At 45.3% G+C, this 12,511-nt stretch overlaps 1 protein-coding gene across 7 annotated transcripts in view; it reads right to left on the minus strand.

The window, feature by feature from the left end:
• The window catches only part of KCNMA1 (potassium calcium-activated channel subfamily M alpha 1), a 747,855-nt gene that overhangs the window by 367,959 nt on the left and 367,385 nt on the right, over positions 1 to 12,511 (minus strand). For 6 of the 7 annotated variants that reach the window (XM_082673143.1, XM_082673147.1, XM_082673146.1 and 3 more), the window contains one exon: positions 5,651 to 5,712. In XM_082673143.1, coding sequence (XP_082529269.1) covers positions 5,651 to 5,712 — 62 coding nt within the window. Of the gene's footprint in view, positions 1 to 3,995; positions 4,116 to 4,219; positions 4,287 to 5,650; positions 5,713 to 12,511 lie in introns of those variants that run through there. The other variant, XM_082673148.1, reaches the window with a different exon arrangement.

Consider the following 12,511-nt stretch of genomic DNA (forward strand, 5'->3'; position numbering starts at 1 on the left):
TCGTGAGCACAGCTGCCTTGCAGACTTGGCCCCGAAGGTGCGAAATGGGGAGATGAAGAACAAACGAGAAAACAAGACAGATGAATTGGCAGGATGAGGCTACGTGACCTCTCTTGAAACATCTCACTGGACCCATGTAGTCGCTTCCACATCTGGAATTTTACTTCCTGACTTGGAAAAGAGGTTCCTTCAGACACATGGATTCAAATCCTGGCTCCACAACTTACTAGCTGCATGGTTTTGGGCAAACGCTGCAGTTTCATCTGTAAAGTGGGAAAGGTCATAGTACCCACCCTATCGAGTTGCTAGGAGAATTTAATGAGATTGCACATATAATTCATTTTAAAGTGCTTAGCGCTATACCTTGACACAGCACAGAATCAGTGAACGTTCTTCCCTCTACCACCCGGCCCTCTCTTTCCTTTTCAGGAGAATTTCTAGGCAAAGGGATTAGAGCCTGGCTGTGTGAAGATTTGGGCAGGTAAAATGGTGGGGTAACTAGCCAGTTCTGTTAAAGCTCTTGGTATCCCATTACATCAATGATGCCCATGTTATTTTTAGAGACTATGAAAACAATCTGGTCAATTTCTACTGCAATCTTTTTTTTTTTTTTTTTTTTGCGGTAAGCGGGCCTCTCACTGCTGTGGCCTCTCCCATTGCGGAGCACAGGCTCCGGACGCGCAGGCTCAGCAGCCATGGCTCACGGGCCCAGCCACTCCATGGCATGTGGGATACTCCCAGACCGGGGCACAAATCCGTGTCCCCTGCATCGGCAGGCAGACTCTCAACCACTGCACCACCAGGGAAGCCCCTACTGCAATCTTAAAGACAGTTTTCTTTAACCATAACCAACCTCAAGCAATTTGACCATGTGGAAAATATTCAGCATGATCACACTGAAACTGTCTCGAATGAATGAATGAATGAATGAATCACTGAGTACAAATGTGAAATTCTAAGGACTGGGGGAAGGCCCCTTTCACAGCGCCAACACCACTGGCAACCTGGAAGCTGGTCCAAATTTTGGATGCTCTCTAAAATTTGTGCTGCTTTTCCCTTCCCCTTCCTAATGTCCATACTCCCCAAAACAGCACTGCTGATACCAGAAGCCGAGAGCAAAGACCAGTAAAGTCAGCAGGTGCCCCCACTGTGTTACCAGCCATTTTGGAGCAGATAAAGCCATTAAGGAAAAATTTAACAATGTATAACCTTTCAGCTTTACTCTGCTCACAGCAGGCAGCGTGCCTTTTAGAGACACAAGCCAGCAATGAAGTCACCAGTGAGCAGGACTTGACCTTCCTTTTCAGTGTGTGCAACGTTAAATATTCATAATGCACTGAACTGCAGCATAAGAAGTAGTGGAGTTTAAACATGAATCAAAGGGATAAATAGCTTCACACAGGTGAGTCATCCTTTCCAAGAATACCCCTGGAAAAAATGCAAATACCCAGGGCCCTGAGCCTCTACCTCTTCCAACATTCTTCCCTTGAAAATTCTAGAAGCAGCAGGAACTGATGCATTATGCAGTCCATGAATCCTGCCCTCACACTGACATCTTTGGGTCTTTTTTCTTTTTTTTCTTTATCTGTTAGAGAAGAATGACTGATCCTATGTCAAAGGGAGGAAACAGACAGGGATGGGACCAGCAACGGTGACAGTATCACCCACGGGGCGTCTCGGGGCACTTCTGACTTCGTTATACAATTTTAAAAAAATCTTTGCTTCACAGAAGATCAGAGTATGTGGAAGTAAAGGGGGGGGGTGTGGGTATCGAGAGACGTCAAAATTAGAAGTTGGAGTGCCTTAAATTGGGCACCTTTAAAAAGAATGAAAGTTAAAGAGAGTAAATCCTAGGAGTGCTCATCACATGGAAAAAAACTTTTTCTTTTAAATTTTGTATCTATATGAGATGCTGGGTGTTCACTAAACTTATTGGGGTCATCATTTCATGATGTACGTAAGTCAAATCATTATGCTGTACACCTTAACTTATACAGTGCTGTATGTCAATCATATCTCAATAAAACTGGAAGGAAAAAAAGAAGGAAAAAGAACTGGAGTTTTTTGGGATAATATCTGCCTCGTGTGGCCATTCAATGTCTTTGCGGGCGATGGAACTACTGTGTGTGGTGGGCTTAATGCTTCTCTGTGTCTGTTAAGGAACTGACAGCTGTGTCCATCCAAAGATTGGGTGGAACATCTCCCTCTGCTTGGGTGTTTCTAGAAAGTCTACTGCTGGGATGATGAAGCATAAGATTGGGTGGAACATCTCCCTCTGCTTGGGTGTTTCTAGAAAGTCTACTGCTGGGATGATGAAGCATAACGTTAACATAGTTTCATGTAATTCTCTTTGGCTTTCCAATCTAGGAGCTCTGAGCACAATCTGTCTCGGCCAGGTAGTAATCAGTTGAGGCTGCACAAGTGATTTCTTCTGTGGTGACCACTCTAAGGAAATCACACCCAAAGAAGGGCCTCCCAAACCCTTGAATGTAAAAGACCTACTCAGGGATCCATCCTGACTTAACAATGGAAAAGGAAAGAAGTTTGGGAGAAGAAGTCTTTGGAAATGACTTACCTGCTGCCTCTTGATGGTGAAATAAGCTTTGAAAGGTTAAGAAAATCATAAACCCACCAATTATGACATTTATCTGAACTGCCTGTCCACTCATACAACCTGCATTGGCCTGCCCTGACAGTGAGTTAACAGCGCCGACCAACAGAGCCTGTTTTCTATACTAACGTGTGTTCCGTGCACTATTTAAAGGGCTAGGTCAGAGAGCCTCACATCTTGAACTTGTGCTGTGGCGCATTCCCCGCCATTCTGGTTAAAACTCACCGAGACAAGCCATTTCACGGACCATGTCTGCCCAGTTAGGTTCACACAAGGGAAAGCCTATGCACTGTCTTTTAATTTATTTATTTGAAGAGTATAAATACTAACTAAAATTCATCTGAAGAACACTAGGTACACTTTTTTCCAGGGTGACGATTTAGCGTAACTTCCAAGAGACGTTTGAAGCTCTTTCCAAGATGCCCAGATGGCCAGCCAAACCACGAGTGTGTAAAGCCGGTGAGAGTTCTGAATGAAAGGGAGGGATGAATTTTAAGAATTTACATTCTGCTTTCTTACCCGCTTTTCGTTTGCATCTTATATGTGGACAGAACTTCTTACCTTGTTTACTATGCTTGATTATAATTTATCTAATGGGCTCCTTTTTCATTCCTGGGAATGAATCTATGGCTTATCGTGGAGGTAACTTTTAGATTCTACTTTAATTCATCCCCTCACTTACACAGGAAGCATCCTTACTGGCTTTCCCCAGGAAGATAGTAGACCCTTGGTATTGACTATGCTGATGAGTTCCCCCATAGGACAAACTCCTGGGGTTTGACCTCAGAACCCAATGTAGTAATTCCAATGAAAAGTAGAAAGGGCTACACAAATAAACATAAGACCTTCTTATAAACAAAAAGGCTCACTATGCCAAACCACTCAGTTTAGGGACAGAGAAGAAAGACTGAGGTTAGAATCAGGCTGAAATAGTCCCCAGGGAGAGTGAGGACAGTCTTGGTTCTAAGATTCTTAGCATTTTTGCTGGGAAAAGCTGAGCACAGGACCGAAGGGCCATCCTTAGAATAGACTCCTTGCAAGTCTATAAAAGAAACCAGAACCAGAGAGGGTTTCCAGTACTGGCTTTCCCAGGCTCAGCAGAATCATAACTAAATCCAAAGGACACTGAAGTGGTGCAGGGCATCCAGGGAAGAGGGTCGTGCCTTGGGAGATTCTACTCCTTTCCCTCCTTTCACGTGGAGCTGAGAACACCAAGAACTACAGAGCAGAAGACCGCCCCATAGCAGAGACTATAAAAAAGGACACAATTCAAATCCATCTTACAAGAGCACTTTATTTCTGAGAAATACAGAGGAGCAAAAAGGAAGAGACAAGGAAAGAAGGCGCCTAGGCACCTGTCCTTCTGGCCGATCACCACACTCACCTCCACGTACGGGTTTGCCTGCTGGGGCTCACAGACTACATGCCGGAAAGTACCTTCTGAGCCCCGGCACAGAAGTCAGCAGGGTACGCACCCCATGACTTGTGAGAATATTCCTCACCCCTGGGGAGAAAATGGAGAGGTAAGACCGGGAGCTTTAAAAGATCTTTGGTTCAATTAAAATAGGATCGAGAATTATTAAGAGGAGATGTTTAAATGGGGCTTACCTTCAATGACATGCCAATTGGAGTTTTCCAAACTTAAAAAACTCTTCTCTTTCTCGGCCAGGAAGAGCTGATGGAAGAGAGCGTGGAATCTCAACTCCTGGAGGACTTTTCAAGGCCCCTCCACCTGAGATGGGCAAGGGCAGCCCAGCCTTGTGCGTGGGGATGGGCTGAAGGGCCGCTGATATTCCAGATGTGGCTGGTTCCCAGAGACAGGTGATGATGTTTTCTTTATTTTACTTGGCATGATTTTGGCTCAACACCCAAATGCACAAAATCCTTTGGCTGGTGACCAGTAACTCTGAGAAATTCAGAGTTTAGGCATGCATGAAATTACTACAGAAAAAGGGCCACAGAAGGAGAACGCTGAGCTCAAAATTCAGGCACACGAGGCTCTGAGCCAACAGGGATACCAAGCAGGTTTCCTCAGATCAAACTCCAGCATTCAGGTGTACCAGGGTGAGAGCTCAGGGAATCAAAACCACTCCTACAGTGGATGAGGTGGGCAAAGAGCTGAAGGCCACCATCCAGGTGTCAGGTGCATGTCCCCACAGAAAGGAGTCAGATCAGCTCAGCTCCCGTTTCCCAAATGCTGTCAACTTCAAGCTTGCGACAGAACATTTGGAACAAATGATGTACCGAGGGGGTGACACGTGCAGGAACCAGGGCAGAACTGGCTGCCACCTAGCAGCTCCGCTGAGTGCCCCCTTCTGCCTCCTTCAAAGCCTTTTCTGTCCATGGCTCAGACAGACCCCACCCCAGGCTCACCCCAGAGCACCAGTTCACTCAGCCGGCGCCCCAGGGGTCTGCACGAGTGTCCACTATAGGAAATCTCAGATGGCCATGGGCCTCCACCTCTGGGAGTCATCACAAACCCCTCCATCCCATCTCCTTACCTTCACAAGTCAAGAAGCACCAGCCAGTGACGCTTCAGCTGAATATTCAGTTGGCAGGCACAAAGGACAGCATCAGGCTTTCTATGCTGACCTCCAGTAAGAGTAAAGCTTTGGAAACCCTCACAAGAAAAGGATCCTACCACCACGGCAAGAATGGCTCAGACCCTCACCGACTGGACACCATGACTCTCTCAGAGGTTGCAAATTCACACCAGAGCCCTCTTGACCTCTTGACACCTTCAGTGCAAATACTGCACCGGAAACAGCTATTTGAAAATCAGTAATACCCAGGGAAAAGGTGTGATGACCTCAGATTCCTCTCCCGCCCTCCTAGGCCAGCGTAATCAAAGTAAGTCTTCCTCGTGAGAGCTTGCTTTCCCATTCAGAAAATCCGCACAGACAGCCCTGCCTTCCTCCAAAAGCCTTCCACACTCAGGAGGCTCTGGCAAAGGTCGGTGTTAAAGGAAATCAACGGATCAATGTAGAGGCTCGTGATGGTTTGAGAAAAGAGGGCAAGACAACATATTTGAATACTCACTTTGACGAATCTATGAAGTATATTACAAGTGCACCAATGCTGAGAGCAAAGACTAACACCACCTGCAAAAGAAGAGAAAAACGCCATCAGTTAAGGGCTGAATGCTGGGAAGTTTACTTATTTATTTTCTGGACACACGCAGCTGCAGCTCGGAACATGGTGTTTTCAGGGGCCTGCTTGGCAGTGTCGCCCCCTTGCTGCGCCCACATACTACCCTGCGCACGGCTCCTCACCTTGCAGTGGACAGCAACCTCACTGCTGGCCAACAGGGCGCAGGGCAGACTTTTGTATCCCTGGGCACTGGGGTTTCATCTGGCCCTGTTACCTCAGGGTCCAGCTTCTCTGCAGCTGAAGTCAACACACTTCAGTGGGAAAAAAGCAGGTAAAAAAACTGCAGTGATACAATTTTTCATATTATATGTAACCTAGGCCCCAAAGGAACTCAGAGACAGGGACATCAATTTTTAACAGCTTTGCTGAGGTATCATTTACATACCATAAATTCACCCATTTTAAGCGTACAATTCAATCAATGACTTTGAGTAAATTTATCAAGTTGTGCAGCCAGCAGTGTCATCTACTTTCAGAACATTTTCATCACCCCGGAAAAATCCCTCCTGCCCATTAACAGTTAATACCTGTTCCTACCACCGACCCTAAACAAACACTAATTTACTAGCTTACTTTCCGTTTCTATACAAGAAATATTCATCAAAAAGCACACATTTGGTGTCTGTCTAATATCCATATATGCGCACGTAGGCATATTTATATTCATTGCATGAACGTGTGTGTGCGCATGTGGTTGTACCACTTCTCGGGTGTTCTGGAGACAGTTTAGGCGCAGGAAGCCAAATGAGGTCATACGATTGGCCAGGTATATGACAACGTTCTTCTTCTTTTCACTCTTCACTCAAAATCACCACTGATACAAAAGACAGTTTTGGCATCTCCTCCAAAGGATACCTGTCACAGTAAAGTCCATCAAACGAATATGCAGCACATGAGGCTGACGCTGACACTTCTGTCCTCACTCCACACTCTAATTTCTTTATTTACTCCTTCACAGAGGAGGCCAGGAGTGCAACTAAAAGGAGGTACAAAAATATAAAAGACGCCAAGAGCCAACAACGAAGCTTGAGAACAAAACATAAACACCACCATTACACATAATGCCAGGGGGCAATAAATATCTAGGAGACGTGCTAATATCCTAAAGGGACTGCAGGGTGAAGGGTGTGAGAAGTGTCAGCCTCTTCGGCATATCTTCAAATTGACATCCCTGTGGCACTGGCTGGCGGATAGAGGTGAATCCCGATTTATGTGACGATTAGGCATGATGGAGTCGTGTGTGTGTGTATGTGTGTGTGTGTGTGTGTGTTCACATGCACGTGAGCCAAAATGGCTGATAGAAAATGAACTCTGCATACCTATTCACTTAAAACATTTACAAAATGCCATGGAGTTACATCCATTCCATGGATGGTGGGTACAAAGCAGACAACTGACAGTTGAAACAACTGGATATTATACAAGGAATATGTGGCTTCATAGCATCTGATGAATTCCCCTTATGAACGGAAGTATTAAAACAATACACCACCGTGGCTGATTTTATTCTTCCATTGTGTTTTAAAAACTGAAACGGGCTCCAGCTGAATCCAAGAAAACTCCTGCAGTCTGTCAGTAATTACCCTCGGCCCAGGGCTAATGCCCCTGGCAGGCTCACCTCAGTCTCTCTCCTCACACATGCACTCATTCATTCATTCATTTATTCATTCATTTCTTGCAAAGTTATACACAAAAACAAACACATCAAGAAGCCTCTGCTTTTCCCTCTATTATCTGAATGAGGCAGCAAATCAAGTAGCTTAAGATTAAGTTTGATCTGTGCTATTTCTGAGACATAAGCAGTTAGATCCGGGCCCTGACCTCATTCTCAAAATGCTGCAAAGAGAAGGGGTGTGGCCAGATCAGAGGGGAAGGACCTCTTCTTCATTCATAAACAGCTGATGCAAGACTAATCTCTGGCAATTTGGGTGTGTGTGTGTGTGTGTGTGTGTGTGTGTGTGTGTGTGTGTGTGTGTGTGTGTGTGTGTGTGTGTGTGTGTGTGTGTGTGTGTGTGTGTGTGTGTGTGTGTGTGTGTGCGCGCGCGCGCGCGCGCATCCGTGAGTGCAGAGCTTCTCTCAGAGCGGGCTGTGCAGGCTTAGGCCATTAAAGCTAGAGAGAAGATGAGGGCAAAGGATGGGGGAAAGGGGAGGAGAGAAAGGGAAAAGAAAGGGAAAAAGTTCTTGCACACCGTATCTGCATCATTCTGAAATGGGCTCAAAAATCTAAGCTCTCCTGCCATGATGATGACTTCTCAGCATCGGAGGGGACAAAGCAGCTGACACTAATGTGTCCCAGCTGCCTCTGTGATGGGGAGTAATGTGCAGCTTTAAGCGAATCAGCCAGTGACAGGAGGGGCGGCCTCTTGCTCTCTTCAGATGCAAAGTCAAATAGCAGCATCGCTCTGACAGGATAAGGGAGGGAGAGAAACCCAGGAGGAAGATGACTCCACAGTTCCCAGGAGCTGAAGGTTCTGAGGAGTGGACCTATTCTTGGGTCCACACGTTCAGCTGGAAGACTCTCAATGGGGTACAGGGTGTCCGAACTGTCCCATCCCCATCCCCCAGCCACCTGCCTCCAGGCACGAAATGATCAATGGGGTGGGGGAGGATCTGCTTCTCAGTATGGCGGCCACCATGCCTGCGATTTTTAAACTTGCTAAATGGCTCTTTATCCTGTCAGGCTTGATTACGTTGTCAACCCGGATCCGGGTGCTGCAGATAAGGAATCAATCCTTTGGATCTGGCCATGAAAATAGGAACCCAACAGATGAATCTTCTACAGGGCCCTCGCAAAGGGCTAGTTCTCTCTCATCTTGCATCTCTCATCTCTATCTCTGGCAAACACCCCACTGTCTGAGAACCCTACTCTAAAAATGAAAAACTTCAGTCCAACTATACAAAATGATTAGATTTGAGCCTAAGTGGTAATGGTTACATTACAGAGCAGCCCCAAATAACCACCTAAGTATTTCACATTTGCTATGCACAAGGCCCTAGGAAAAACAAAAGGAAGAAATCCACTTGGAGTCATAAAATACGCTCTTTTTCTGCAGTAACCCTTACACAGATGAGTCCTGTGCTATTATGCAATTAGTGCTCAATTGTAGGGTACAGGTAGAGTCGATATATAGTAAGATATGGACTAGATGGGACATACATAAATGGAGGAGCTAGGGAAGGGTGGGAACAACAGAGGTTCTTGTCTCAACAGCCACTCCCTTCTCAAAGTGTCCCTTCTTCCGACGTGTTATGGCTACTCTAATACCCCTTCATTAAGGGGGAGGGCCGCTGGGAATCCTTCTTTGAGCAACTACAGTCCCAGGGACCAGGGGCAAGGCAGCCCAAGGGACATGGTAAGATGAGACCAAGAAAAGAGACCGGGAAACACTCGCCATCTAGCAGCTGAGTCACAGAACACCCCTAACAATGACCAAGCACTTTACAAAGTACTGTCGCAAACGAGAGTGTGTGGACACAGTCTGACACAAGGGATGAGGTGAGCAGTCCCTCTCAGCGCACCCTGTGCCTGTCATGAGAGCCCGGCCAGCCTTCCTAACTCTTCATAGTCTGGGTTCGCCACATCACCTTGGCTACCCTGCGTAGTGCTAACTGCCGTATTCTTAGGTTTACTGCAAACACCCGTACGCTGTGTGGTGGTACTGAGTCCTGAGTGATATTTATAGAGCGCCAGATTCCTAAAAACAAAAGCAGTTTGATAAATGTCACTGGAACAATGGTGCCCGTGAGTCATCTATTTTCAAAACTCTAAGATCAGACATGACATGTGTTTGTACAGAAGAATGCTAGGTACACAGACACACACACACACACACACACAGTATACTAAAAGAATGCCTGTCCCCAACACCTGACACCAGAAGTCTGATGATATGGGACTTCCCTAGCAGTCCAGTGGGAAGACTCTATGCTTCCAATTCAGGGGGCGCAGGTGTCATCCCTGGTCAGGGAAACTAAGACCCACATGCTGGGCGGCCAAAAAAATAAATAAATAATAAAAATTTTAAAAAGCAGGAAAATTATATAAAAACAAAAGTCTGATGATACTTGGTGAGCAGAGAGGAGAAAGACACAGCCATCTTCACGATGGAAATTCGAGCAGACCCTGAAAACCTTCCAAATGTCTTGGAAAGTTCAGAAAAATGCACAACAGTATGGCGAAGCACAGAATATCCCCCCTCAGGTCACTGAAGCTCCCCAAGGAAAAGACAGATCCATTGATGCGATACGGAGGTGAACGAACCTGGAAAGCTGGCTCCTCAGAGATACCGCCTGCTCTAGAACCTGGTTTCAAGCTTTCGGGTTTAGGCCCAAACGCTTTCAAACCCACACATAAGGCTACATGGGCCTTCAGACATGGATCTGGAGCAGAGGGTCACAAAGGTTGCTGCCACTCAAATCCTATCACCTGAGGAGCTCTCCTTGAAAGCCCTCACCTCACCGGGGGACCAGATAATTGAGAACTGGGGTGAGGGGGAGGCCGCATATCTCTATTTTTAACAAGCTCCTCCAGTGAATCTGATGTGTGGCCAAGAACGGGGAGTCACTGAATTAAACCCATTAGAGAAAAACACTTAGCTCAAGTCAGAGGTTAATTTACAAATGTCGCCTTAACAATTAGCCCATTAGAACATATGTATGAGGCCTGCACACTTTGAGAATCGTGCTAGGAGTACTCTAAAAAATACAGAGAGGGGCATGAACTAATTCTCTCCTGAACGGGTTTTACACATTCTACTCAGCTCACCGCAGAACAAATGACCCTACTTAATGATTCTGCACGTTTGATCAGGGCCTAGCCAGCTACTGGCAGTAGCGACCCCTCAGAAAATGAACAATTTTTGATATAGGATCCCAAAGGCACATTACTTCCTTTTATTGAGGTATAGTTTATACACAATAAAATGCACTACATAAAAAAAAGACATGAGGACTCCCAAGGCCAAACAATCTGGGGATGGTTTGTTTATGAGAGAGAACATCATTCCAGCATCCAAATTATAATGTTTGGTCTGGCAAATTGTACAACTCTACAATCAACCTTTATTGAACTCCTCTGCTTGAGGTCCAGAGGGGGAGAGAGGGAAATAGAAAACTGAAATAGCTAAGTCAGGCCTGATCTTTGCCCTCAACTAGCATGGAATCCAGAAGTTTAAATTACTCAGGAGTCCTTGTGAATTTTATAAATGCTACACATATAAATAGACACTTCTGAGAAGTCCAAGGAAGGAGGGGACCTAGGAATAACACCACTGCCATTGCAAACTCCCACAGTGGAAGAGGAAGAGGAGAATGGAAAACCAAGGAGGAGGAAGGGAGAGTTCCTGATGCTCCAGGTCCACCTGGCTGGTCCAGGGAAGGGCAGACACCAGGTGCATGGGGTGGCTGGCACGTGGCGGGGAGAACACAGGACTCCAGTAGGGAGGCCCGCCTGGGTTTGAATCTCAACTCTGCCCCGATAAGCAGCATGCTCTTGGGCACATCACATAATGTCTCTGGGACTCAGTCTCCCAATCTGTGAAATGGTGGGATTAGAACAGATGCTTATCCAGTGGGGACCTTGACAGGTTACTGTAGACAGTGAAAGATGAAAACTGTTTGGCTTGAAAAGGCAGAGCTCTTTTATGCCAACTGTATGCCATTTCTGCATAATTATAATTCAGCACGATGGCAATAAGCGTGTGTCACTGATCTGTGTCAGAAAGGCTTGCTTCTTTCATAAAATCACAAGTGTGCACTCCATGGGCACTCGGATTCAGAGTCTGCGCTTCCAGTAGCACAGTGAGTTGCCCCTGTAGCTTTTCATCTCACAAAACTAAAAACCTAGACCCACCAGCTGCCGCCTCCTGCGTCTGTGCCTCAACTGTGCCATCGCTACAGGGCACTGAGTGGTGGTCTGACACAGCCCCCCCTCCTCCTACCTTGGTGATTCACTAAAAAACCTATGTTTCTGCCAGTTTTAGCCCGAGAAGCTCACAATGAGTCTCAATCTTTTCTCAAGGGAAAAGGGAAAGGATTTCTTTTTCTTCACTATATGGCAAGATTAGTAGTATGTTTTTCTCATCCCTGAACTATTTGCTGTTCTCAATAGGAGAAGACATAATTTTGCTACCAAAAAAGGTATTTTTGTTATCCTAAATAACAAAAGATTTGTAAAGTATAAAACCAATATTTTGACAGCACCATTTAAACAGCCAAATGTCCCCTAAGTTTCCAACCTAACATTCTGGTGCATTACATTTGACTTACGTTAAGTGCTTACACAAAAATGCCGTAAGTGGATTCACTGGAAACCAAGACTCCAAACAATAGTTGAAGTGCAGATGTATTCAAGATGAAAGAAGGAAAGGAGAAAAAAGGAGCTTTCAGCAGTTGGTATTTAGAATTATAGCATTAAAATAAAATACATGGGACTTCCAGATAAGAGTAAAACAGTGCTTTATTCAAATGTAAGGAAGCCTAGTAAAAATGCCTATGAGAACGTGTGTGTATGTACAGCTGATTCACTTTGTTGTGGAGCAGAAGCTAACACACCATTGTGGAGCAATTACACTCCAATAATGTTAAAAAAAAAAAAAAAAGAATTTCATTGGATGAATATACTGATTGGAGTATATTCAATTATAATTTTTAAAGTAATAAAAGAATATAGTTACAAAAAAAAATGCCTGTGATTTTGTGGGCATTCAAATCTGGTGTTTCCAAAAATGCAATACTATAAAGCCATACTCA

This window comes from Grampus griseus, assembly GCF_964374135.1.
Source record: "Grampus griseus genome assembly, chromosome: 16".
NCBI classification, from domain to species: Eukaryota; Metazoa; Chordata; class Mammalia; order Artiodactyla; family Delphinidae; genus Grampus; species Grampus griseus.